This window comes from Hypomesus nipponensis, chromosome 26, assembly GCF_054491055.1.
Source record: "Hypomesus nipponensis isolate SF chromosome 26, ASM5449105v1, whole genome shotgun sequence".
NCBI classification, from domain to species: domain Eukaryota; kingdom Metazoa; phylum Chordata; class Actinopteri; order Osmeriformes; family Osmeridae; genus Hypomesus; species Hypomesus nipponensis.
In genome coordinates this window covers 4,753,315-4,780,527 of record NC_140386.1, presented here as the reverse complement: position 1 = coordinate 4,780,527, position 27,213 = coordinate 4,753,315, and the positions used below count along the sequence as shown (strand labels likewise).

General features: G+C 43.9%; 1 protein-coding gene across 2 annotated transcripts; it reads left to right on the top strand.

Annotated features, from left to right (window-relative positions):
• The first annotated feature begins 804 nt into the window (after positions 1-804).
• Positions 805-27,008, top strand: LOC146221095 (polyamine-transporting ATPase 13A3-like). Of its 2 annotated transcripts, XM_084692667.1 has the most exons (34): positions 806-1,078; positions 6,101-6,176; positions 8,757-8,852; positions 9,174-9,347; positions 9,706-9,876; positions 9,970-10,040; positions 10,997-11,080; positions 11,250-11,319; positions 11,936-12,070; positions 13,131-13,203; positions 14,135-14,266; positions 14,784-14,972; positions 15,108-15,265; positions 16,374-16,562; positions 16,841-16,902; positions 17,181-17,331; positions 17,767-17,886; positions 18,034-18,051; positions 18,151-18,304; positions 18,515-18,635; positions 18,718-18,842; positions 19,040-19,212; positions 19,410-19,538; positions 19,650-19,729; positions 19,826-19,868; positions 20,022-20,131; positions 20,398-20,494; positions 21,018-21,090; positions 21,218-21,395; positions 21,535-21,719; positions 21,820-21,908; positions 22,005-22,085; positions 22,661-22,756; positions 23,686-27,008. In XM_084692667.1, the coding sequence occupies exons 3-34, from the start codon at positions 8,802-8,804 to the stop codon at positions 23,887-23,889; spliced, it is 3,786 nt and encodes a 1,261-aa protein (XP_084548793.1). In that variant the 5' UTR covers positions 806-1,078; positions 6,101-6,176; positions 8,757-8,801; the 3' UTR covers positions 23,890-27,008. The 2 variants fall into 2 exon arrangements, with proteins under 2 accessions (XP_084548794.1, XP_084548793.1); XM_084692668.1 differs by lacking the exon at positions 6,101-6,176 and having other exon boundaries at positions 805-1,078.
• The last annotated feature ends 205 nt before the right edge of the window (positions 27,009-27,213 follow it).

Genomic DNA, 27,213 nt, shown 5'->3' with positions numbered 1-27,213 from the left:
ACCCTGTTGCATTTTAATAGTGCTTACGCCTGATAGGTGGGTTTAGAACTAAGCCTGTACACTCGACGGCTGTGATCAATAGGTTCATAGGTGTGGTATTTTTAAGGGCGATGTCTTAAAATGGCAAAGAAATGACATCTTAGATTTATGTGTCTATTGTAGAGAAGTGTGTGTAGTGTTTTGCTAAAAGTGTGAGGCTCAGCAGGGGCGTAGTCATAGACAGACGGCGCTGACTTTCTGTCACTGGCTCTTACACAGCGCGGACGGTCGGACCACCAGACCCACATCCCTTCAGCTAGCTAATTAGAGCTAGAGACGTTCACTGACATACTAGAGACACTACATTTATTTTGACAGACATTTACAGCATGATACGAAAACTCACACATCACACGCATTGTTTTTTTCTGTCGAGATATTAAAATTAAATTCGGGGCTACACAAAACGTTCATGTGCTTACAGTAGGCTAGTTGTTTTACAGTTGTATGGCCTTGTTTACTCCCATTTACATTCATATCTTTTATTTTACAAATGTGGTTTAAATAGTTAGGCATTATCTATACTATAATTCAAAAAATCTTTGTGTGTGCGTGTGTCTGTATGTGCAAGTTAAACATTTACCATAGTACACACATGGGACACGAATGTGGAAGGCCGTTTGCCGTAAACTCACTCACCCAATAGGTGGCAGTATATCCATCTTTAGCTGGATGTTATCCACCAACCAAATCTAAGAAGAAGAAAAAAAAATGTTTGGACTGTTTTTCAAGCTACCGTTGGGAGGCAGCACAGGAGGCAGACATGCGTTGGCCGCTCCTACTCTTCCGGAAGGCAAAATAAGCAGAGGAGAAGAAGAAGGGACGCAGCCAGTTCAGGGCAGTTCACCAAAACGACTAATTTACAGCCACACAGCCCCTAACTGTCAGTAGGACACCTTCCATCTCCTTTTGTGGGGACCACATTCGATTAGTAAATTCTACCAAGATCGCTTTTCAACGACGTATTATTTTCGATACAACAACTGCTTTTGTCTCATTATGACTCTAAGATGATCTTTAAATGATCCGGGTGATTCTGGTAAGTGTCTTGACTCGTTTTTGGACTGTTAACGCCAGTACATGTGTTAGCCACTGACGTTATTTAGCCAGCTAGCAATGCCAGAAGCTGTGTCTGCCATTCTGGTCATTCGTGAATCTTGGAGCCAGCCTTAATGACACACTAGCTAAATAGTCTCTTGGTTGTCAATCACTGGACTGGGTACTTCAGTTTAATGGGAAAACCAATTCAAGAGTAACGGTTCCTTCTGATGAAATGTTTGTTATGGTATGTACTTAACTAGCTCGTTAGTGCTAGCGAGCTTGTCGGCTAACACGTTAAACCAGGAAGATTTCTAGCTACCTACGCGATCATACCTAGGCTGATAGGTATTTGACGGATCGATCAATACAATAGCCAGTTAATTTAAACTGTTATAATATATATATTTATATATTAGCAGGTACGAGCATCTAAGCCAAGTAACATTTAGCTAGCTCCATATTTGTGGTTATACGGACAGACTCCTGTGTGAAGCACACACTTGCCACGACCTGTCAAACAAAACGCCACTAAATACGGCTTTTGTAGCTGGGAAGGTAAGTGGCCATACCTTGGCCATGATTAAGACTCAAAGTTTTTGGTTTTAAAGTGGCTTTATTTTATATAACTTAAGATTTCAAACTTAAGTAAAAACCTCTTGGTGTCGGTATGTAATTTTTGACAGGTTTGTGTCACAGTACGATCTTCAATGACGATTTGTAATTATTTTGCGAACTAACACATGACACATTTTATTGTCGAGACTACAAATTGAAACTAGAATATAGTCACAACTTTATTTGCTTGCGTTATAGACGTTTTAAATAGGTCCATATTGTTTACGTCAAAGAGTAACTTTTTATGGGGGTACATTGAGCGAGTATGGGTAATTGGTTGGGTAGACTGGTGTTTTGGAGATTTTTGGCACTGATGTGTAGCCAAAAAAAATGTATTTACATTTGACAATGACACTACCACCGCGGCTAAATTATGTTTTTGTTGGGTTAGGGTCATTTAACGTAGAGAGAGCCTTACTAATACTTTTCTAATACTAAAGTACAAGTGTAGTAATACTAGTGAGTATCAAGAGTAAGTCTAACTAGTGAGTGTTTTGGGAGATGCTCTTAAAATTTTAAGGTGAGGGAGCACAGTCTTCATCATGGTGTTGACCTGATAACTGAGAACCCAACACAGAACCATCCATTTGTACTCATCTGATATGCTCTGACATACAATCCATTTAAGGAGCCAGCAAGGTAAGGCCATATGTCAAAAATGTGCAGTTGACTGTCTGCCTTTTTATGTGTTCTTTTCAAACTGCTGGCTTGACTACCTTGCATCCTGTCTTTGCGCAGAGAAAGTCGATTCTGTGAGGTGGAAGTCACAACATGTTGGTCATGTTTGGTTTAAAGAGTATTAGGCTACTGCCTGTTATATGCCAGTATCTCTTTAGCACGCCAAGACTAACTTGGCTCCATACCTTTATGTATAGTGTCGAAAAAGAAAGAAGGCATAATTAAACCACAAAAACTACGGCTAAAGCCTTTTCTACTAGACAGGCAATTTTCACCATGAGTCCTTGTCTGACACAGCAAGACACTTGGCAGAGGAACATGTGAAGCCACATGCGAAATGACACTTGGCGAAATCACATAAGCATTGAGCATTTTAGTAATGCAAAGTGTTGTCTTCTAGGTTAGCTTCGAATTGGTTGTATCATAAAGAGATTAATCATTTTTATCTTGGCCCTGATGCATTAAAGATAGTCTTCTAGTGACAATAAACTTAAATGAATTGTGTGTGACTACATTCACCCCTATCTAATTTATGGTAGCTCAGCCCGTACACCGAATTACTCCCCTGTATGATTTTATGCTAAAAGGTGTCTCCTTTTGTGTGGAAATACCTAAATATTTAGTTGATTTGATTTAATAAGTGTCTTTACTTTATTTAAAAAAAATGGTGCATTGCTATTTGGGCAATATTGCATTTTCTTCTGTTACATTTCAAGTGTCACTGACACAAACCAGTATAGCTGACCAACCTCAACAAATAGCAAGTATTCAAGAGCTTGAGGTATCAGACCACCCTCAAACCAAAAAACTACAGCTACTGAGGTTAATGCTATGAATCACTATAGCACCTGGCTGATTTGCTCGTCGTTCAAAAGGAACAATAGGCCTAGCTGAAGTGATCCATACAGCCTTACTGATCTACACTTTGGTTTGTATTCTGTTGGTGCTTCTCGCACTGTATTTGTCATAGGCTAGTCATGAGTGTGATAATGCATAACAAGATGGTGGGCCTTATCATTATTAGTTTTGGTTTGCGACTCTTATGTCATCACAAGTTAATATACAATTTCAATTCCATCATTGATTGCTGAAGAACCTGTGGAACAAAGTTCACACCTTGTGGCTGTGCGCCACTTTCTCACAATGACTGTCTCATTGTGGTTATGACCAACTGTGTTTATGTTCAGAATAGAATGTAGGTTCACAATATTTTAGTGTTTGCCTTCGGTCTTAAATGCCCACAAGATTATTTACAATAATAATTATGTCTGAGAATTCAACAATGTGATGAGACCTTTGTCACATATTTGCGTCTGAGAATAAGACTAGGCTAGTATTTGCCTGTCAATGTCCTGGGTGACCATAATTGTAGATTTGGACTCTTGGAGTCTCTTTTTTTATTGGAGATCTAATCAAACCTGTCACATCCTCAGGTGATATATTTTGGAAAAGCAGTTGCAATGTGGTAATATTTAAACGCTTATGACACATGACAGCGATGGCACCAGCAGAATTTTGCTGGCACAGATACCGGTTTGACTGTTCATCCAATGGATGGAATAAGGATGATTTGGGGATGGTGAGTCATTTGTTCCCCTGACCAATCACATTTGCTTGTGCCTGGGGAAAAATAAATGGTCAAACGAATTGAAATGATTTTGTCTACTCTGACAAGTCATCTAGCTTTGTATATGGCACCTTACGTAGTTTGATAAATTGTGGTCTGCTTCTCAGCATGACGGCTAAACAGTCTTCCCCTCGGGTTCCAAGCATACAGGATGTCCTTGCCAAACAGAAGATTTGGAGTTGGTTTTGGAGGGCTTTGGAGTGCGGCACTGATCTCCCCTCCGAGCCTTTAGCCAATGCTAAAGGGCCTTTCACAGGTGAACTCAAAGACCACAGCCTGTGACAGAAGGTCTGCCAATGTTGATCTGGAGCTGGGGTGTGACATATCTTAACATGGTGCAAGTCCCTTCAGCAACCTGGTAGGGTTTGTCCTCTGAGCCATCGGGCAGCGGTGCAGAGGTGGGTCTTTGTAGTTGCAGCCCAATTGTTTGTTTTTACATCGGCCAAGGCAAACCAAAGCCCCAACGGCAGGAACAGGGATGGTTCAAGGATCTAAGCCACAATTTAACTGACCTAAGAAGGACACCAAAGACAGAGCCATATTTAGAAATATTCAGATATTCATAAGCCATATTCAGAAATATTTAGGCAAAAAAGCTGAAGGTGCAAGCCAGATAGACGCAGTTGTCCGTCCCAAGAGGTATCCTACATGAACCTAGTCTGCCCCAGGTTATCTCCTTTCTCTGTGGCTCATGAGGCTGGAAGGGGGGTTTAAAATGAAAACGACTATGACATTTGGGAAAGCAATTTTAAACAGTTTCTCTGGCAATGGGTCGGAATGCTGAAAGTGAGCCTTTTCTAACTTTAGATGTGTTTCCGATTTTAAACTGCCCCAAAAGGTTAATTGTCATTGTTTAGAAAAACGAACACATGCTCCACACAATCAAAATTGTTTTTGCTGTAGCCTTCTACAATTGTCCCAAGGAGTTTTGTCATTTTGCTTAATCTTTGCAAGAGTGTTCATTAGTTTTCCGAGGCGGTGCCACAGTTAATCCACTAGCATGTGGCCCGACTTAAGAGTTCTGTGCATGTTTGATCTCTATTTTTCGTTCTCCTCCCTCGGTTTGTTTCACTGTTCATTTCGCCAGCTTACATGCCACCTCACACGCCACCTTAATCCTGGGTCTCATCTTGACCCGCAACTCTTTCTTCTTGATCTCCTCTGTGTTGGACTCAGGCCACAGACGGCGACGGTCAGATGATCTTCCAGCTTATTACAGTTAATGCTGGTCTCGAACTAGAACAGGAAAAGCGATGTTTTCTAGGTTTGCACGTCTTGTGGGGAAAAGGTGACCGATCAAGCCCACCTACCAGACTTTGCTCATTTTTGGTCAAATATTTCTTAGCATTTTTGACAGTTTGAAAGGGGGTGTGTGATGTTGGCTCTTTACTGTTTGCTGAGGACAGATTTGCGTGTGGTTTGTAACGTTGCAATACAACTCTTTATTAAGGCAAACGGGGGCAAAGGAAGGAGATGGAAGGGTCTCAAGTCAACAAACTCAAGAAGAACTCTACAGACAGCCTTTAGTGGCTTTGCTTGAGATTTCTCAATGAAGTCCAAAACGCTGACTGATAATTAAGGATGGTATACTCTTTCGGTCAACTTTTCTTGCGTCCGTTGTTGGGCCACATCACTAACGTTTTATTGTTGGTACACGTTAGTAATGTCCTTGTCCAAAAGCATACCTAAACCCTAAAGCGAAAGTGTGATGCAACAATTGCTTAATCCTTGTCAACAATTAATCAGTTAACAACTGCTTTCTTTTGCTCATAATACCTTTCAAGAATTTTACAAGCTGGCAACAAAGCCATGAACAGAGGGGCTAATGCACCAACGTTCTAATATTGTTTACACCGAAAATTAAGAGAAACCGCCATACTGACGAGAGAACCTGTGTTTTTTTCCCTCACCCTCTGCTCGCTCATGCTAAAGCTGGGCACTTTGTGCAATCTTTGTTTTCCTGGCCTTTTGCCTCTTAGGTAATACTATCGAACAATTTTCGAATAGCTTTTGAGGAGGTGTCTACAGCAGTACACATTAGTATTGTTTTATCGCCCAGACTTACTTTCTGTATAGGTCATTGAAAAGTGTGTCTTTCAGGGGTCCAGGTTGGTGTTGTGAGAGAGTTAACCGGGGAGAAGGACAGCCTGGTAACTTCACCGCCCAGACACCTAAGGTGAGAATACCTGGTTTCAGCTTGCCATGTGTGGTACTTCCTACCAGGGCTGGTCTGCTATGTTCAGTTAGTTACATTTGTCTTTCTCCAGGGGCTTGTCTGACCAAAAACATGAATTGGGGGATCTGTATTTAAACGTCTGGACTAGGTTCAAAGACAGTCCCCACAGCCTCCCTTCCACAACGCCTGACACAATACCCTACAAACATTACTGTTACTTTTTCACCTCCGGTTAAAAAGTGAGCTATTGATGCTATGAGTCCTGATTAGAAAAAACATTTGGGGCTGCTGATTAGCCATGCTTTCTCTGTAGCCTGTGACTATGTACCAACAATGTAAAACTGAAGAAGCTATGCAAGGCCAAGAATGGCTATTTTCTGTATAAAGGATCACTTTATGGCAGGCTCAAGACGTGTAACAGTGCTTTAACTATCTGCTACACCTACACAAGAATGGATATTTTGGATTTGTTCCTTTAGCAGAGGCTCTTATCCAACGACATGTTATTTTTCACGGCCGGGAATCAAACCGGCAACCTTCTGATTAATAGCCCGACTCCCTAACCGCTCAGCCATCTGACCCCTATGGATACTGAATTAATATTATTTGAGGACAGCTAGTTAGACTTGATCTTTTCCTAAAAATCTAATCTGTGAAATCTGTTTTGTGCTATTTATCAGTAATATGTTATATACACACACACACACACACACGAGAGAGGCCTGTCCAGCCTCCAGGCGAAGCGCCATTCCAGATCCCGTGCTGTTAAATGGTAGGAAGGGCTTGGTCACAAGCAAAATATCCCCGCTGTGTGCCAGGGAACACACTCCCCACCGCAGCGGGGCAGATAAGATCAGGGCGAGGGGCAGGTGGCAGAGGGCAGGGGGAGCCCAGGCAGCGTCCCAACCCAGGGTCACCCCCCCTTCCCCTTTGTCCGTCTCGCTTATGTCTCTCTTCCCTTATTTCACCCCCCCCCCCCCCCCTGCCCTCCATTCTCTGGCTTTTGGAGCATTCTCTTGGCCCCTACAAACTCTCCTCAGCCTTTCTCCTTGTCCTCGCCTGCCTGCCGTGCGTTTCTCCATTGTTGATATGACAGCATGTCCTGCCTGCCCCCCCAAAAAAAGCCCCTCTGAATTGCAGCCGCCATCCTGACTCAATCTAACAGCATTTTCTTCTCAAGGCCCTGAAGGAACTGCATATCAGTGTGTTGAACAGAGACGGCACTGTTTGATGAGCAAGTGGCACCACTATAAACCTACTTCTGAAATCCGAGTGTAGTTTTCCCTTTCTTCTGATGCTATACTTGATTCAAGGACCTGGCTTTTCAATCACAGTGTAGTTGGATCATGTAGAGAGCAAGAACCTCGGTAATGAAAGCAAAGGAATGATTCACATTGGCATCATGCTCTGTAAAACTTTGTTACCTACTACTACCAATATAAATAAACTATTACAATAGCCTGTAGCTGGCACCACAGCGTGCATGGACATTTTTCCCCCCCAAGATCACACTGTACACTGCTGGGTAGCTAACCAGGTAATCTGGTGGGAAGCCCGTAAAACCAGCAAGCATATCTGAGGTAAAAATGTTTGACTAATGACAGCACGGTGCTCAACCACAGAGGATCAGACCCTCATGTTGACAGCTGACAATTAGCCTGCCCACAACTTTTATACATTAATTGTAATACGTTGCTAATAACTTAAGTTCATTCAACATCTCCCTTGTCTTACTTTGTTGTTCTCCGGGAAAAGCGGACATGACTGAATGCCGAGCCCCATATCGGGTTGGTCAGCTGTTTGATTTCCCTTACCAGAATGAAACAGTTGGACACAACAATGGACACTGATAGGAGATTAACGAGCCGCCTAGGCCAAACATGGAAGTAGGGTTGCACTGTCCTCTGTTGGTTGAATGTGGCACGGCTGTGGCAAACTTTTATGGACAGACCGTCACGCCAACTCATTTGTATGTGGCCACTTCCCCCCACGGACACTATTACTTGGGATTGAGGCAAGTATGAACCCCGTGTGGAGCTTCAATAGCTTCACTTTAGATGATTGAGAGTAAGCAATTCCACCCAATATCTTATTTTAATATAACATAATGCAGTGGTTGATTTGTAAAAAATAAAATAAAAAAGACAATAGAAACCAAGCCCCGTTGTTTAGGGAGTGTCACCTATAAATTGTATTGTTATTATTGTTATTATTTTATATAACTACACGGATGCCAGAAATGAATGCTGTCTAATGAAACATAGCAGCAGGGCCTATTCAGCAAATGCATGTAAAACTCTCAATGGGGGGGGGGGGGACTATGTACACCAGGTTCTGGATTTTCTAAGTGGTTCAACCAATATGGCTGAAAATGCCTTCAAAGTGTGCCTTGTTGATTTCAAGTCTGAAAGACACAAACTGCTGTAAATGGGTCAGCATCCATGTGATGTGTGATGCTCACAGTAGGTCAGGTGGTTCAAATGAGGTATTCACACCCTTTTTAGGGATGTTTGTTTGGTCACTGGTCATCTGGTTTGTGCCACAAATAGGAACTGACTGCATGGTTGTTTGTCTTTCCAGTGAATCAGCATTTCTCTGTGGGCTTGGTGACTTGTCTGCAGCGTCATGGAGAAAGAAGACCTGAAGATCATCAACAAGGGGGAGGAGGATGAGATGGCGCGTACCTTTGCTCCTCTCTGTCTCTCTCTCTCTCTGCCACAATCTCACGCGCACATTCTCTGTCACTCGCATACATTTGGAGCATAATTTGAAACAATCCCACACCTTGCTGCCACTTGATTGGTTGTTAGTCCCACTCGATTGGGGCACACCAGTTCCAAAAATCCACATAAAGAACATCTTTTTAAAAAGTAGCAAGAAAGAATATGAAGTTGTTGTCCTTTTGCGTAAGAGGCGGCAAGTAAATAAAGAGAAGGCAAGAACTGCTTTCCAGGCTGGAGCTCTGACTTTCTGGACTCCCCCCGTGTTTCCCTTCAGGAGCTCCAAGGGTACCGGCTGTGTCGCTGGCGCGTGGGCCTGGTGGGCCTGGGGGTGTTGTGTACCGGGGGCTTCCTTCTCCTGCTCCTGTACTGGATGCCTGAGTGGTGTGTGAAGGCCACCTGCACGCGGACCACCGTCAGAGACGCCCAGGTGGTGCTGCTCCAATCCACTGTGCGTATCCGCCTGCTCTTGACTCACCTGTGTACGCACAGATGCATGCATGCAGTGAGCTGTGACTGAAAATATTGAATATTTTTCAAATAATACACTATTTTTGGGGGGGAAACATTTTCTTTGGTTTGCACGTAATGTTATTAGGAAATTTGGTAACACTGTACACTGTATGGAACATGAATTGGTTAATTGTTGGTTCATAATTTATAAAACACCTGTACGTTAGTATAACACTACTATAAGGATCATTACAAATCCATATATTAACTCTGTTATACTTTCATAAACCCAGACACACACATACATACACACACACATACACAGGTGGTCTAAGTTGTGCCTGTCTGTGTTACAGGACGAGTTCAAGCGCTGGTTCCTAGCGAAGGTCAGGGTAATGCTAGCCCCAGGAAGACGCCCATTTGACAGCCTGGAGACCCCCGCTGGGGTCAATGGACACGTACCTAACCCTTCAGACACCCCAGCTCAGGAGTTCATCAAGAAATATGCAGAGTACCAGCCGACTCAGGTAGCACACAGACAAGCAAACGCTGCTGACAGATTGAAAAACACCGGCTTGGATTTGTCCTTATTCACTGTCTTTCTCTTCTCTACCCATCAGATCCGCTATTTCACACTCCACAGCACAAAGTACTACTGGAATGACGTGGGCCAAAACTTTGAAGCATTACTGTAAGTCTTACGTTTGTTCTTAAAAAAAAAAAATATATATGACTTGGGCTAGACTTTTTTCAAAGTCTATTTTGATTTTTACATTCAGTAACTAAACCTCCTTGCCTATACTTCCTCTACCGTCAAAATCTGTTGCGCAATTCTTTTTGTGAATTTCCCAACCCAGTTGTAAGTCGGCATGTAATGTTCAAGTAGCATGTAGTAGAACTATACTGTACACGCAAATATGCATGACACCGTTGGGGCACAATAGCGTTGTCAGGAGGGCCAACTTTTTGAATCATACCTCCTGTTTAGTTTAGCAGTGTTGTGTTTTGTACTGTTATTGTTGCACTTTTATCATCTGTTTTGATGGTACAGAACTGAACAAAATGAATTTCTCTTTGTGGAAAAGACCATCTAATCTATAATGAAAGCACAAGGTTCTGTGTTAAACCCTGGGACAAGTCTGACTTTTATGTCAAATCGTTAAGTCATTGTAAGTCATGTTTAGAATTCCGCAATCACATGTTACCTTGCTCTTCTCCCAGTTTTCTCTGTCTGTGAACTTGAATCAAACGCTCCAACAAATTCCTGACTCTCATAGAAGTCTGGCACCCTGGATGGACAAATAGAACCGCTTTTCTAATAACTAACACCTTTCAGAGATTTTTTTTTATCTTTCTTAATCTTTAATTTATATTATATGGTTTGCAATGGCCTCTTTGTGAATGCCAACCCTTTAATTATTCCTGAGTTGTGCTTTTTTTTTAAACAATGCTCTTGTAAGAACGTTTTAAATGTCATTTGTATTGTTTTAGTTTTCCACTTTGTCCTATTAGCAATGCACCAGCCAATATGCACATGCGGACTGAACGCAATTCTCCATGAAATGTTACTATTAACTATGGTAGTGTGTCAACATGATATACTTACGATGTGCTTTGTCTCCCAACCTATCCTACCACTCGCTGTAGAGGCCTGGAGGATCTGCAGGTCAACTGCTCAACCATACACTCAGAGCATAGCACTGGGCTAACTAGGAACCAACAAGAATACAGGTAGCTGCTTACAAATTCCATTATTTGCCGCACAGAGCAACTGGGCTGCTTTGATCTAGATTTGCGCATGTTCAAGAGACGGAGAGAGGGGGGGGGGGAGAATGTGCTGATTGTACTCAAGCTTTGGTATGGTTAACTTTTTTTTTTTTTTCTTGTTTTACCCTGGCAGGAGACTGTTCTTTGGAGTAAATGAAATATCAGTGAAAGTGCCTTCAGTTTTCAAGCTGCTAATCAAAGAGGTAGGATTGTCTCATTTAGGGATTTGGACACCTTCAAGGATTTTATATATTTTTTTCTCTTGCAAATTGTGTGAATTTTCATAGTGAGAATGTTCTTCATATATGATAGGTGAAAAGCACCCTAACCCAAATATTTAGATTTGTTTTACAGGATGGTATAAATTTGAAAGTGTTCACTTTCAAAGTGAAAGTGTAACTGTGAAATTCATTCACAGTTTATCCTACTGCCGTTGGAGTTGCAGTTTCTCCTACCTCAAGTTTAGATGTATACACATAGGTCATTCTCCCATAATAAAATGTTGGTTGATAAATGCCAAAGTTTTGCTCAGCAAGTGGCGTACACCTTCATTTGTGCATACGCAACATTTTAGAAATCCTCATCTTTAGGATTCTGACATAGAAATTGATTTTTGTATCTGCATGAAAATGAATGTCTCAGTTAACCCTTATATTATAGTTTGTATCATTTGTAGAATATTTCACGCCACAGGAAAACATACAAACTTTAACACGAGAATTCGGACACATAGAAAGTCAATCGAGGAATTGTGAGTAATGTTTGCTTTACTTTTTTTTCTCTTTCTTGCTTTCATTTCTGTGCCTCTCCATCCTCCAGGTCCTCAACCCTTTCTACATCTTCCAACTCTTCAGTGTGATCCTCTGGAGTGCAGATGAGTACTACTACTACGCCATCGCCATCGTCTTCATGTCCGTCATATCCATAACTACCTCTCTGTACACCACTAAAAAGGTTGGTGAAAATACTCTGGAGCTGATAATAATTTTAACGAGCACGCACACAAACCCCACAGAGTATAATCGCGACCTCTTTTGAACTTAGACATTCTTATGCGTAGTATGGCATCACGTTCATGGGTTTATCCAGTTAGACAATTCAACCTGAAAACAGTTAAATTGTCAAACCTCTTTTTTTTCACTCAAAGTTTTAGTTAATTTACATTAATTTGCTAGGTACTTGTGACATTGTATTTATAGAGCAGAACTTTGGATGGAACTTATTTACCATAGGCAAAGTTATTGTCATGTGTTTGGTCAGCAAGCAGAACCTTTTGGACTTTGTGGCGCTATCTGTCTAGTATACCACAGCAAAGCACCCTCTATTGGGCAGAGGTCTACAAAATAGAACAATGGTTCTCAGAGTTATGTAACTGGAGTTCTAGTGGAGCGGAGCCCCATAGGGCTTTCACGCCCTGCTGCCTCCTGTGGTCTTCCGTCTCTGGATAGGGGCCGTCGACTCCTCGTTGGAAAAGTTTGTACATGACTGTTTTCTCAGGCTATGTTGTCTAGACAACCTGCCTGTACCACCGGGAGCAAAGGGCACCACTCGAGGGCTCCGCTCCACTCATAGAACAGGAGTTGCATAACCGCTTCACACTGCGGGGATTGGAGTGTGACGCGCATGGAAGACAATGGTGCACGCACTCACATTTGGGTGTCGTCTCAGCAGAACTGTTAGACCTCCCGAGCATAAACCTCCATTTCTGAAGCGTCAAGTTGCCTTTCCCAACTTGCTCTCCGCTAGAAGGGTGGGGGGAGGGTGGGGGGGGGGGGTGGGGGGGTCAGACAGTGTGGAGACAATCGTATTCCTTTGTTTCCAACTGGAACTGGTTGTCATGGAGCAAATAAAACAAAGGCCCGAGTATCCCATGATGAGGTTGTTTTAGTTCATCAGGTGTCTGCTAATGCAGCCGTACAGACGCACTGCACGAGATTGGGTGTTTTCTTGATCCCCTTTTCTCGCTGATTAGTCTTTTGCCTCATGCTCTCTGCTCTCTCTGTCTCTCCCTCAGCAATATGTCATGCTTCATGATATGGTGGCAGCTCACAGTGTCGTCCGCGTGTCTGTGTGCCGGGCCAACAACGGTAAGTTGAGACGTTCAAAGATTTCGCCTGATTTGCATTTACATTTAGTCATTTAGCAGACGCTCTTATCCAGAGCAACTTACAGTAAGTGTAGGGACATTCCCCCTGAGGCAAGCAGGGTGAAGTGCCTTGCCCGAGGACACAACGTCATTTGGCACGGCCAGGAATTGTGTAAACTTTTTTTATATAGTGTCCCTCGTGGGCCTATGCGTTTGAACACCTGTCTGGCTTTTGAACTTACTTGGGAGGGTATTAGAGTAATGTAGTGTTTTGCACTGTACTTTAAAGCCTAGCACTGCTACAAGTCTATACAAGCTTCAATTGGCATTAAAACTAAGGCGGCCTAGCGCCAACAGAAAAACCCTTGAATTTTTTTTTTTTTTCTTTTCTATTTTAATGCTCCCATATGATATAAGCTTACTTCCTAATTACGTGTCAAATAAGTACATTTACACAGGTAACAATTAGAAGGGTTAATGTAATTTTTGTTTGTGCATATTAGATGTCATGCTCCAGCACTATATAAAAAAAAGTTTAAACATGAATATTTGTTATTATTATTAAGGTCAGCATAGTACCGTCTGTCACCCACCTCTGTAACTATTATGGAAAGCCGTGTGTGCTGTTGAATGTACTATAAAACGTCTTTCTTGTTGTGTATGCTGGTGATGTCAGCATTGTGTGTGTGTGTGTGTTTTTCCTGGTGCATTGACCTGTAAATATGACACCTCAGCAGTTTCACTTCAGCCCAGAGGGGCATGAGTAATGAGAGATGTCTTTGTGAGCAAGACCTCCCCCCAGCTTCCTCCTCCTCTCCATATTCTCTCCAATTCATCCCCACCTTCCCCCCCCCACCGTGCTTTATCTCCTTCATTCCTTTTTCTTAATTTCCTCTTTTTGTCATCCCCGCACCTATCTTGTCCACCAACAGAGATCGAGGAGGCCTTGTCCACAGACCTGGTGCCTGGCGACGTAGTGGTCATCCCTAGCAACGGGACCATCATGCCATGTGATGCTGTGCTGATCAGCGGTACCTGCATTGTCAATGAGAGCATGCTCACAGGTGAAGCACTGAACCCCTGCCATTTCCCGATACTCTGTAACTCTTAAGTTGTTTGCTTTATGACGCAAATAATTGCTTTTCCACACAAAAGCGGCATATTCAGTAGTTTCTATTGCATGTAAATGCTTATACAACTAGAAGATATCCACATTTGAGAATGTGTCTTGTGCATGGTCTAAGACAATCTCACAACATGCAGCACGTGTGCAGGGTTTGTTTTTTAGCAAGATTGTGATTGGCGCAGAGAAAGACACCTTTCCCAAATCACTGCGTCGCTCCACTTTTGTGATGAACTCACTTCCATTGACTCTCTTGAAAATGTCCGTGGGTCTGTAGCGATAGCCTTACACCAGGTTCAGAGTATATCTGCACGATTAGGATGGGGCTGGCAATTAACAACTTTGTCATCACAAATATTGTTTCTCCTATCCTCCCATCCCATGTTGTCATCTTCTCTATCATATCAAATCCAAGGCGGTCAGTCTTCATAACTCGTTTCTCTGTTCCCCTTTCCCAGGTGAGAGTGTTCCGGTAACCAAGACCAACCTCCCCAACCCAGGCCATGCCCAGGGGGACAAGGCGTTGGAGGACGACACACCATACAGCACCGAAGAGCACAAGAGACACACACTCTTCTGTGGCACCCACGTCATCCAGACCCGCTTCTACTCCGGAGAACTGGTCAAGGCTGTGGTGGTCCGCACAGGTACACTTTTGGTCATGTGGTTCATTTTTTGTTATTATTATCCTCCTGTCGAGTTGTGCATTTTGTTATTATTACCCTCCCTCCCCTCTCCTGCTCCTTCGTATCTGGATTCATGTCTTCCATGTTCTCCTCCAGGCTTCAGCACAGCCAAGGGACAGCTGGTTCGCTCTATCCTCTACCCCAAGCCGACGGACTTCAAGCTGTATCGTGATGCCTACCTCTTCCTGCTGTGCCTGGTGGCTGTTGCCGGCATCGGCTTTGTGTACTCCATAGTCCTCAGCATCATGAACAAGGTATGGTTGAGTTTTGGTTGGTTTGATTTGGTTGAGTTTTGCCTTGACGGCAGTTGAGTTTGTTATGTTTTTTTTTTGGGAGGGGCAGAGGTAAAGGATGCCTCTTACCGTATTATTTTTTTTACCGGAGCACACTGTGTTTGTATCGGATTTCAACCCCCACTGAAATATATGCCACACTTGATACAGGGGCAATGATACCAAGCAATGCATGAGTAGACTATAGGCGATCTTACAGCGTGCCGTAACACACTTTGGTTGTGGATAGTATGTCCATGCGTGGCAAAATCCATTGTTATGTCTACAAAATTATTTTAGATATTGTATAGGTTTAGCTAGCTTGCAAATCCTGAGGTTAGCCAATGTTGTTAGCGATGTTAGTAATGTTGGTTTGCTAGCTGTATATAACATTTCACTGGGTCTTGCAGCTATTTGATTTACTGAAATGATTATGAAATTGTATTTTCTACTAGCCATTTGCCTACTTTAGCAAGTCACTGTATTTTCAAGCCCTGATAGTGTAACTGAGACGACACCTTAAATAATTCCTCTTTCAATAAGCCCGTTCCAGTGTTGAGCTTTAAATTACGTAGCTGCAAGGTCTGTAGAGATCCTGGGTCGAAGCCACTTTTTTGTTCTAAAACCAGGCTGTACGGCGCTTTGAAATATAAGCTGTACAACCACAAGAAAACTAAAAAATCGGGGTACAAGCCGGTTTTATATCCGAGAAATACGGTCATTGTTTTAGAGTGGAAACTTGTTGATTTCTGACAATGTGTAGGCAACAGTTGCCTTTTTTTAGTTGCTGCCTTATGTAATGGGTACTGTCAAGGGTAAATGTGATTTGGGCGCCCCCCCCGGGAGCTCACCGGATAAGTGAGTACCATGTAGGCTGAGGCCTTGCTGCAGGAGCGTAGATTCGAATCTGGCCATGGCCCTTTGCTGAATGTTTTTCCCCCTCTCTCTCTCTGCCTTTCCTGTCATGCTTGTCAAAACTGTCCAATAAAGCATAATAAATGCCCCTCTAAAAAAACTACATATACCGGTATATCAAAATAAATGACATAAAAGTGAATGTAATTTTACCCCTTTTTATTCCTGTCCAAAGGTGCCTGCCAAGACTATCATCATCGAGTCCCTGGACATCATCACCATCACTGTGCCGCCGGCGCTGCCTGCTGCCTTGACGGCAGGCATCGTCTACGCCCAGCGCCGCCTCAAACGGATCGGCATCTTCTGCATCAGTCCACAGAGGATCAACATCTGTGGACAGCTCAACCTGGTCTGCTTTGACAAAGTAAGGACCCAGACAGAACCGCCAGCTCTTCGGTGTCTCGCACCCTAGGATGTCCACGTTAAGTCCCCACGTTAAAACGGAAAAAATATGAAAATGGGGGGGGAATAAATTACCATGTTTTTTTTTTAAGAAGCAGAGCAAGCCATCTGAAAGTTCAGAAAATAAGTTTTAATTATGCGGTCCAATAACGCTGCTTTTATTTGAGTTTTTCATCTTATTGAATAGATCTAGCACAGTAAGCATCGTCTCAATCACTAACACGTGGTTGTTCCTCTCAGACAGGCACACTGACAGAAGATGGACTGGACCTATGGGGTATCCAAAGGGTAGAGAATGGCAGGTAAGATGGACCAGAAGTCATAAACCACATACAGATGAACTACTAACTTCATCCTGATCGTGTAATCAAGAACGTATAATCGTCTCCGCATAAACAAGGTACATTTAAAAGGGTTGTGTCAAAATTCGGACTCCAGTCAAGTTGGAGAATCTGAATGAGCCCGCTCACTATAGTACAGTACTGTGGGCAGATATCTTGAAATCGACTCCCTTAAAATGGTTCCTCATCCCTCCCGTTTGTTGTCCTTCCCTCCTTCCCATAACCCCCCCCAACCCCAGTTTCCAACCATCAGAGGAGAAGGCCTACAAGGAGAGCCTGGTCAAGTCCCAGTTTGTGGCGTGCATGTCGACCTGCCACTCCCTCACCAAGATTGAGGGCCAGCTCTCCGGGGACCCGCTGGACCTTAAGATGTTCGAGGCCACAGGCTGGGTGCGTGACGACTAGTCCCTGGATGTTCTTAATCGTGCACCTTTGCCCTCAGTCTCCCTCACATTCTTTCTCGCTGGGAATAACATTCTCATAAGATGATAGCGTGACTACCAAGTGTAGCAGGTCAAGGTTTGGAGCTACGGTTTCATTTAGCAGACTTACAGTAAGTACAGGAACATTCTTCCCGAGGTAAGTAGGGTGAAGTGCCTTGCCCAAGGACACAACGTCATTTAGCACGGCCTGGAATCAAACCAACAACCTTCTGATTATTAGCCCGACTCCCTAACCACTCAGCCATCTGATCCCCACTGTTCATGCTTCCTAAACTTGGTATCCCCTCTTTCCAACTCTTTTTCCATCCCTCCTTCCCATCCCTCCTTCCCATCCCTCTTCCCACCCTCTTCCCATCCCTCCTTCCATCCCTCCATCCTTCAGATCCTGGAGGAGGCCACAGAGGAGGAGACGTCCCATCACAACCTCATCATGCCCACCGTGGTGCGGCCTCCCAAACAGCTGCTTCCACCCGAGCCCACTGCCTCCCCAGAGCAGGATATGGTACGTGCTAGAATCTCTCCCCTCCCCCCCCTTGCGAAAGTGTCATCATCATAAATCGTCATCATTCATCGTCATAAATCAAGTTGCAAATAATCTCTCTGATGGACCGATGATCTTTGTTCGTCTTTTTCCACCTCTGTCTCACAGGAGTTGTACGAGTTGTCGGTAAGTGGCATGCTGATTTGGTTTCATTCATTTATTTCTTGCGTGAATTCTTATATTTTTTTAAGGGTTTAAAATCTCTACTGTGTGCTCCGTCCCTAGTCGGCCTATGAAATCGGCATTGTGCGCCAGTTCCCCTTCTCCTCCGCCCTCCAGAGGATGAGTGTGGTGGCCCGGCTCCTCGGGGAGAAACGCATGGATGCCTACCTCAAGGGGGCGCCAGAGGTGGTGGCCAGCCTCTGCAAGAAGGACACGGGTAATACCTTCAAACGAGTTTCCTTGCAAATCTGCTCACATTGTATGTTTATCATGCACTTGAGTCATTGATTGCAAGTCTGTTAAGTTAGTCGTATGTGTAAATGTAATGTGGTGGGGGGGGGGGGGCATATAGAACCTTTTCCAAGTTGACCGAAGCACAACATCTATAAGACCAGGTATAAACGGTTATGTGTCTGCGTGTGTGTAGTTCCAGAGAATTTTGCAGGTGTTCTGGAGGATTTCACAAAGCAGGGCTTCCGGGTCATAGCCTTGGCCCACCGCCGCCTTGAGTCCAAACTCACCTGGCACAAAGTCCAGAATGTCAACAGGTATCTTCCACTCCTCGGCTCTTCGCTCTATCCCAAAGGCTGTACTGTCTGAGATGACGGATCCTCATTCTGTTTTCCCCAGGGATCATATCGAAGCCAACATGGAGTTCCTGGGCCTGATCATCATGCAGAATAAACTCAAGGCAGAGACCTTTGGAGTACTGGAAAACCTCCGCAAAGCCAACATCCGTACCGTCATGGTCACTGGTGAGCACGCACACACACACACGCGCGCGGTTTGATCAAAGCTAAAATGATTTGCCCACACTTGGCTAGAAAAATGAACCGCGTATGCAGCATGCGCATTTGCAGATACATATTATCTGAACAGCTTCTACCAGCTTTCGAGACCTATATCGCGGCCTCCGTTTCTCTCTTCCCCCCCCCCCCCCCCCGTGTCTCAGGTGACAACATGCTGACTGCCATCTCCGTGGCGAGGGATTGCGGTATGATCCCCCCACTAGACAAAGTGATCATTGCAGACGCCCTGCACCCCAGAGATGGACAGGCAGCCAAGATCACATGGCGCTACGCAGACAAGCCCAGCCAGTCCCACGACCTGGACGCCAACTATAGGGTGCGTGGGTGTGGGTGTGGGGGGGCGCGCGCCTCGACTTGGGTTGAGTCGCAAACACGGGGCGCGCTGGCATTCCGTACGATTTTTGGAGACGCGAAAGGCATCGTTCAAAGCCGACGACGTCCGATGTTTCTCACAGCCTCTTCGCCTCAGCAACAGTCGTCACTCAGTTGCTGTGTTTGGGTCTCTTCTCTCAGAATGTGGAGATCAGCATGGAGGACGTGCGCCACACAGACAAGCCCAAGGCTCAGGAGCAGTACCATTTTGCCATGAGTGGCAAGTCCTTTGCCGTCATTACCGAACACTTCCAAGACCTGCTTCAGAAGGTAGAGTTTGGGGGGGGGGGGGGGGGGACGCATAATTGTTGAAGAAAACGTAAGAAATGGCTTGTGAATGGTGGTTGTTGTTATCTTCCACTGATGTTTGATTGTTTTTAGCTGGTCCTTCACGGCACGGTTTTCGCCCGAATGGCACCCGACCAAAAAACCCAACTCATTGAGGCTCTACAGGGTGTAGAGTGAGTAACAACACGCGCTCACACACAACACACTCTCAGACGTTTCTTTTCGATTCGGGTCAACAACATACTTTTGTTCTCCTTTTCCCTGTCCAGCTACTTTGTAGGGATGTGTGGAGATGGTGCTAATGATTGCGGGGTAAGTACCAGCTTTATTTCTTTTTCCTCCGTTTCTGCTGACCAGGTAACTTGGGGCATTTCACAGCGAATCACAGCGAATCACAGCGTTGGATTGTTTTTGTGTAAGTGGTGACCTGAATCGGTCAGTGATTTTAGCCATCTCCCGATCTAGGCGCTGAAAAGGGCCCATGGTGGGATATCTCTGTCGGAACTGGAGGCCTCGGTAGCCTCCCCCTTCACCTCGCGCACCCCCAACATCTCCTGCGTTCCCAGTCTCATCAGGTAACTTGGCCCAACTCGCTGTGTACGACAACAGGCCCCGTCTAACATTTACATTGAGTCATTCAGCAGACGCTCTTATCCAGAGCGACTTACAGCAAGTACAGCGACATTCCCCCTGCGACAAGTAGGGTGAAGTGCCTTGCCCAAGGACAAGACGTCATGTTGGCACAGCCGGGAATCGAACTGGCGACCTTCAGATCCCCAGCCCGATTCCCTCACCGCTCAGCCGCCTGACTCCCCTCTAACACGCTGTTGTCCGTCTGCAGAGAGGGCCGTGCCGCTCTCATCACCTCCTTCTGCGTCTTCAAGTTCATGGCCCTGTACAGCATCATTCAGTACATCAGCGTCACCCTCCTCTACTCTGTGAGTAGCCTTCGGCGGGTCGTTTCAAATGTACTCTGCCCCCACCCTCTGGTGGAGATGCATTATTTAGCAGTGTTTGTTACTGCCGCCTGTTTGAAGCAGGAACTACAATCAATAGATGTTTTTAAATGGAATCATTTCTAAGAATAGAAAACTGCTCAAACGATTAAGTTCCGCAATAAACAGTACATTTCCATTCAGGACTCTTTTCGGTTCCAAAAGAAACATTTAAGTTAGCAAAAAATATTTAGGGTTCTGAACAGCACCTTAAAGAGCTCAAAAGGGTTCCTAAATGTAAACCTAAGCTTTTTCAGAGGATCCTTCAATTGCATTATATGTCAATTATACACATCTGATGACCATGCTTATGAGAAGATGTTTGGGAATAGCAAGTACATTTTGGCTAGGAAACTTTTTTGCTAGGAAAATCTGTGATAGAGCTGTCTAGGGCTCGGGCACAACATGAATGCTTTTTTTTGGTGCTGTCTGTGGTTCTCACTTGGGCTGTCTGTGGTTCTCACAGATCCTCAGTAACCTGGGAGACTTCCAGTTCCTCTTCATTGACATCGCAATCATCCTCGTTATCGTTTTCACGAGTGAGTATAAACGGAGAGAACCAACACGCAAAGGCCTGCAGATTGACTCTTTTCGCTCGAGTCCCCCGTTCTCTCAATGTCTTCTCTCTCTCATGTCCTTCTAACGCCTCTCCCTTTCTCGACCCAGTGAGTCTGAACCCAGCGTGGAAGGAGCTGGTGTCCCAACGTCCTCCCTCGGGGCTGATTTCGGGCCCGCTGCTCTTCTCGGTTCTGACCCAGATCATCATCTGCCTGGGCTTCCAGACCATCGCCTTCCTCTGGGTCAGACACCAGCACTGGTATGAGATCTGGACCCCCCAGTCCAAGTGAGTACAACATGGCAAATGCCGCCGCGGCGTTTGGACGCTTTTTTGGGGGTTCGTTTTGCCAAAACGCTTCCATCGAAAGCCAACGTACAAATCACAGGTACCCGTTGAGCCGAACTGTCCTTTTTTGTTCTCGCAGTGCCTGCAACGTCACCTCCTACGGCAACTTCTCTCCGGAGCACAACTCCAGCGAGGACTTGGACCACCACAACATCAAGAACTACGAGAACACCAGCCTGTTCTATATCTCCTCCTTTCAGTACCTCATCGTGGCCATCGTCTTCTCCAAGGGCAAGCCCTTCAGGCAACCCAGCTACAAAAACTGTAAGACTCCCTTGTCACCCCCCCCCCCCCCCAAATCTCAAACTCCCTTAATTAGTGTTGCATGTGGCGAATCATTCTGCGTGTGTTCTGTTCTCTGCAGGGCCATTTGTGCTGTCAGCCTTAAGCCTTTACCTATTCCTTACTTTTATCATGTTCTACCCCGTCGAGGCTATCGACGACTTTTTAGAGGTGAGTGGCCCGTCAGCCCCGATTGAACCAACCATTCGCTGTTCCCGACAAATCTCGCTCGAAAGGCAACCGTGAACATGTCTGTCCCCTGTTCAGATTGTGTGTGTGCCGTTTGAGTGGAGAATCACACTCTTCTGCGTCATCGTTGTCAATGCCGCCGTGGCGGTCTTCGTGGAGGTAAGCGCACGCACACGCCCCACTACGCGGCCACGCCTACTCCTCATCTTTACCGTGCACCAACGGTTCCGACCTCCCCCCCCCCCCCCTCAGGTCAAACGTTTGTCGCGCAGTGCGCTCATTCGTTTCACGTTCTAGAATCATTCGACTTGCATTGTAGCCTCCCAAGTCAAGCACGCTTTCTCGGCACACAAGTCTAAAGGGTGCCACCGTGTCTTACACCACCAATGAGTAGATAATCACCAACCACCAACAGATCCTAGTCACTCATCGCCAATAACGATGACCCAAATGCTCTTGATGAAGAGTAGCTATCCACCTATTGTAGATTAAATCACCAACAACCCTCTAATCTTCATGTGAGTTTGAAAGAAAAAAATAATAATAACCATCTTATTTTGCCTCTCTTCCTGACTTCACGACTAATGCACAGCCTCTAAAAATCACCCTTAATGTCCCTTTTCATAGTGTATGTTGAAGGAATGAGGATAACATGCACAAATCTATTGGAAGTAGCAGTGTGATCAAGTAGCCCTCCTGTAATTCTTTCCCCTGCACACTGCGCTACTCCCTAGACCTTCGTGCTTGACGTCGTCTTATGGAAGCTTGTGTTCAGCCGAGACAAGCAGGGCAGCTATGGCGCCACCTCTGCTGCCGGCCCGACACACCAGGTTGGGAAAATCGGACATGTCACCCCGCTCCCTCTTCTCCCTCTTGTCTGGTGCTCTCATCCCGTTTGTCCTCCTCCTTCCTCCTCTTTCCATGTCACCAAACACTCTTTCGACGTAACCAGCTCCTCTCGCATGTGCTTCGTTTGTGCCTCTCTTCCCTCTTGTGCCCTTGGGAGGGGGTGGGGGGGGGTGGGGTGAGGGGGGGGGGGGTGGGGGTAGAGAACTCCTCCCTGAGCATGATCACTTTTCGTCTTTACTCCTTCCTTTCCGATTTTCATGTTGTTGCCTCGTCATCCCAGTGGCTCCAATAAGAGTGCTGCTCGTTTATCTATCAGCTTTTCCTTCAACTGTATATAGTCTCTTCTCAAACTGTGCGAGAGCAAACAGAACAGCCAAAGGCAGGTATGTACTCTGGACACAACAAATGCACGGTAACTTCCAAGGGGTATGTTGGTAGCCAATAAGGATGGGTGTTCAAAGGTCCCGGAAACGTTTTGATTCATTCCAGAAATTGGTAGGAAAGGTGGAATGAATATGATTTGGACTCCATTAGATTCCTTTTTGTGAAATATTCACAATCATGCAAAGTGCAGGAAGGCAGCTGCTCACTCAACAAGTGTTGGTTGGATGCATGTATGATATTTTTAAGGTCATTGTCAAAGATGTATGCAATTCAAAGCTATAATAAAAATAATAAAAAAAATATATATGTATGTATATATGTATATGTAGCCATGTTATTTCCTCCTATATATTTATATTGTAATTATAGCTTTGCATTGCATACATCTTTGACACATATATATTCTACTTCATATACATCATTGATCATACAGTGCATGTCAGTCATTCTTTCAAAAAAAAAAAAAGTATCAAATATAAAGTGTTTTTGTAGTTTTATCTTTCTTAATTTGTCGTCACGACTTCAGAGTGGCATCGACCTCTGGGGCCGGCGGTGTCTGTCCTGGCTGTGCTGTAGGCGGAGAACCATGCCCAAGGCTCTCTACATGCACCTGGCCCAAGAGCTCAGCGTGGACCCCGACTGGCCCCCCAAACCCACCACCACCACCGAAGCCAAACCCCCGCCACCAGGACCAGAGAACGGCTCTTACCAGATAACGGGCGACTCCTAGCACCCCCCCTGCCCCCCAACCCCCGCCTACAGTTTTATTTTATTTTTTCTAACAATAGTTGGACCACGACGACGAGTTGTTGAGGATGGCCATGGACGACTCTGAAAGTGAAGGGAGTGTGGGGGGGGGGGAGGAGGAGAGGTGTGTGACCAGGTCACCTCGGATGCATGTAATGGAGCCGTGTTATTTCCTCCTCAGAGCCCTCCTGCTCTTCCTAATGTAGGCTGACACGCGTACTCTCAACACGCGTGTTTTGTGTCGACCCCCCCCCATCCCCCGCAAGCCCTCAACCCGACCTTCTCTGCTGTCCAATAAAAGATCTGCTGTCCAATATGCGCACATGCACAGTGATTTGCTTTCGATATCGCTAAATATGCAGAGAACTGACAAAATCAAGGGGACCTACGCAGGATTCTGATCTACGGCCTCTGTGATTCTTGGCACCCATAGATCTTTCAGAGTACTTGTTTTGGCGTGTGTGTGTGTTTTGGCGTGTGTGTGTGTGTGTGTGTGCACCTATCAGACACACATGCTTTCCAATTGAGCAGTTACCAAGGGGATTAGATGCATGGACCTGCATGAAACAAGGTTGAATACCACCACAGCATTTCTACAAGATGGTAGAAATATAGGAGTCTGCCATAGCAGCCTGTCTGCTTTGAGGAGCAGAACGTGTAGAGATGGCATGCAAATCTACTTGAGAACACGGGCAGAACCCACGTACATGAGACCTTCCAAAGCTCTTCTCGATCTACAAAATCTTGTGATTTTAGCCATGGTCGAATACTACTGTCTGTCTTTTTTTTTTTTTTTTTTTTTTTAGTAGATCTTCTCTTTCGCTTTTTCTTCCTATGGAAGACCAATCAAAGAATCCTACTAGTCAAAGGCCAAACATTGTGATTGTCAGTTGCTTGCTGTGCGCACACTCGATACAGCCATGCCATGCATCCGCATTGTACCAAGGTACACTGCTGTGGTAATGCATGTCAGTATGCTTTATGGCTAGGATAGTTGAAAGACCGGGTGAAGGTCCAAGATATGTATCCTCTGCTCTTCTACATTACAGTATTCAAAATACATTGTCAATATCAGAATTTACAGAATACCGAACATGCATTTTGATCCACTTACACATACAGTAAATGTACTAGTACGCACATGAATATTATTTGCTGCACAGCAATGATGAGCGTTTCTAGCGTTGTAACGATTTTAGATCAGATTAAGTTGTTGAAATTCCGCCCCACTTGACTCAATGATCCAGTAGCAAAGCCGTAAATAACCTCAAATAAATTAAGGCAACGTAAGAATTTATGGACAACATCCATTATGATTTGTATTTTGAGTTCACAAAATTGAAATGGATTACATTATCAGACTTTTAAAGTAAATCGTGATATACAATCATTCTTTTCCGGTTGATCATGAAGCCTAGCTGAAGTGCAGATCATGTGGATATAGTTTATGGTTTTGACCAGGATAGTGGTTAATAACCAAATCATTTCTCTATAGAAACTGGCTAATATTAGCCAGGGGTAAAAAAAGATCATGGAGTCATGGAACATGATGTTTTCATTTGCAGAGAATCTTGCAAATATCACAAATATTGAGAAATATAGTGACCAATGTTGCTTTGTTTTATTGTATTGTTTTGTACAGACTTATGTACAAAATGGAAATGGATAGTTCAATTATTTTTATTATTTTTATCATGATGCATACTTGAACAGCACCCTCAAGATTAGCACCAAAATATTCCCATTCTGCAGTCCCCAAAGATTTTAATACAATTAAGTTATTTGAGCATTTCATATTTTCCGATTTCTCTAAAAGACCAACTCAGAATGAGACTGAAAAACAATGGACCTCATGTTGGTAATAATATGAACACATGCTGTATTTGTTGAGATGCATATTTACAGTATTCTGCTCATTTTCAGCATTCTATTATTTAAAACGTCTCCGTTTTTTTTTTGTAACAGAGGGCTTTGTTGTTGCTTTTTACTTTTGGTACTGTTTTGTCATGATACATTTTAAATTTCTGTCTGGGTTTTATGTTTGGTTATTGTTATTCATTTACAGGGCTGTAATGTGTTGATTTAGCTGGTTTGGAATAGATGCCTTTGGCTTTTCTTTGACGGTTTGAACCAATGATTCTGAGGTGGGATTATAATGGCATCTTGACTGAGATGTATTGACTTTGTAACCAAGCACTTGAGCATTTGTCACTGTATTGTGTAAATTATGTATGTCTAGTGATTGATGAAGAAGGGATTCCACATTATTGGGCAAATAAACCAGGCAAATTAGATACTCTATGCTAAAAACGTTTTATTTTTTCGGTTTGTGAAATCAAGATAAACGTCACATGCTGAAGAATGTGCAATGCTGTCAGTGTCTTTTTATTGATTTACTTTCAATATCTATCCTTGTAAGGATTATTTTGCTGCTTGGGGACAATGATTATTTATCAACTGTCATAATGGTGCACCTTTAATCCTTTTTGTAATCTTAATATTTTATGATTACCATCAATCTTGTAAATTCAGACTCTATGAAAGCGCTTAATAGTTTTTGGCTCAATGGATTATCAAGACATGACTATATCAAACCGATTGAGTGTATGCTGAAAGCCCTATGATCTTTTACAGGTACATGATTCCAAGGGTTGACACCTTTATTCTCTAGAATTGTATTTAGATTTTTTTTTTTTTTTTTAAACAAGACCATCGAGAGACTTTAAGAACCGATCAGCCACTAAAATTGTACATGTTCCAGTGGACATTATTTCCTCAGGGAAATGTGTATTTGTAACAAATAAAGAAATAAAGTTGATACCGAACTAATTGACAAATGCTTGTTTTTAGACATTTTATTACAGTTCTCCTGTATGTCAGGTGTTTCTTCTGTGTAGATTATGCTTCAAAACCTGTCTTCAGATCCTTATAGGCTTCATGGAGTAATTATCCTTTTTTTAGCTGAGATGTAAATTACTCACAGAATTTTGTACTTTTATTTATTTTGTATTTATTTTGCGTTGTATTTACTTTCTGAGCATTGCATGTCTGATTTCTGTAGATTATTTCCTTTTAATTTCAATAAATGTGGTTAAAACATCCCACAGGTTTGGATTCATTGCACAAAAGATCATTTACATTTGAAAATATATCGTGATTATGAACTAGAACATGGTGAAACTTGCAACGTAACCTAGACACAGAGGAGGGTAATAGGATGGTGTTTTCCTAAATCTGCCCATTATCCTTATTGAATAATGTTTAAGTCGTTGGTTGTCCCTGGCTAAATTATGATGAAACATGACTG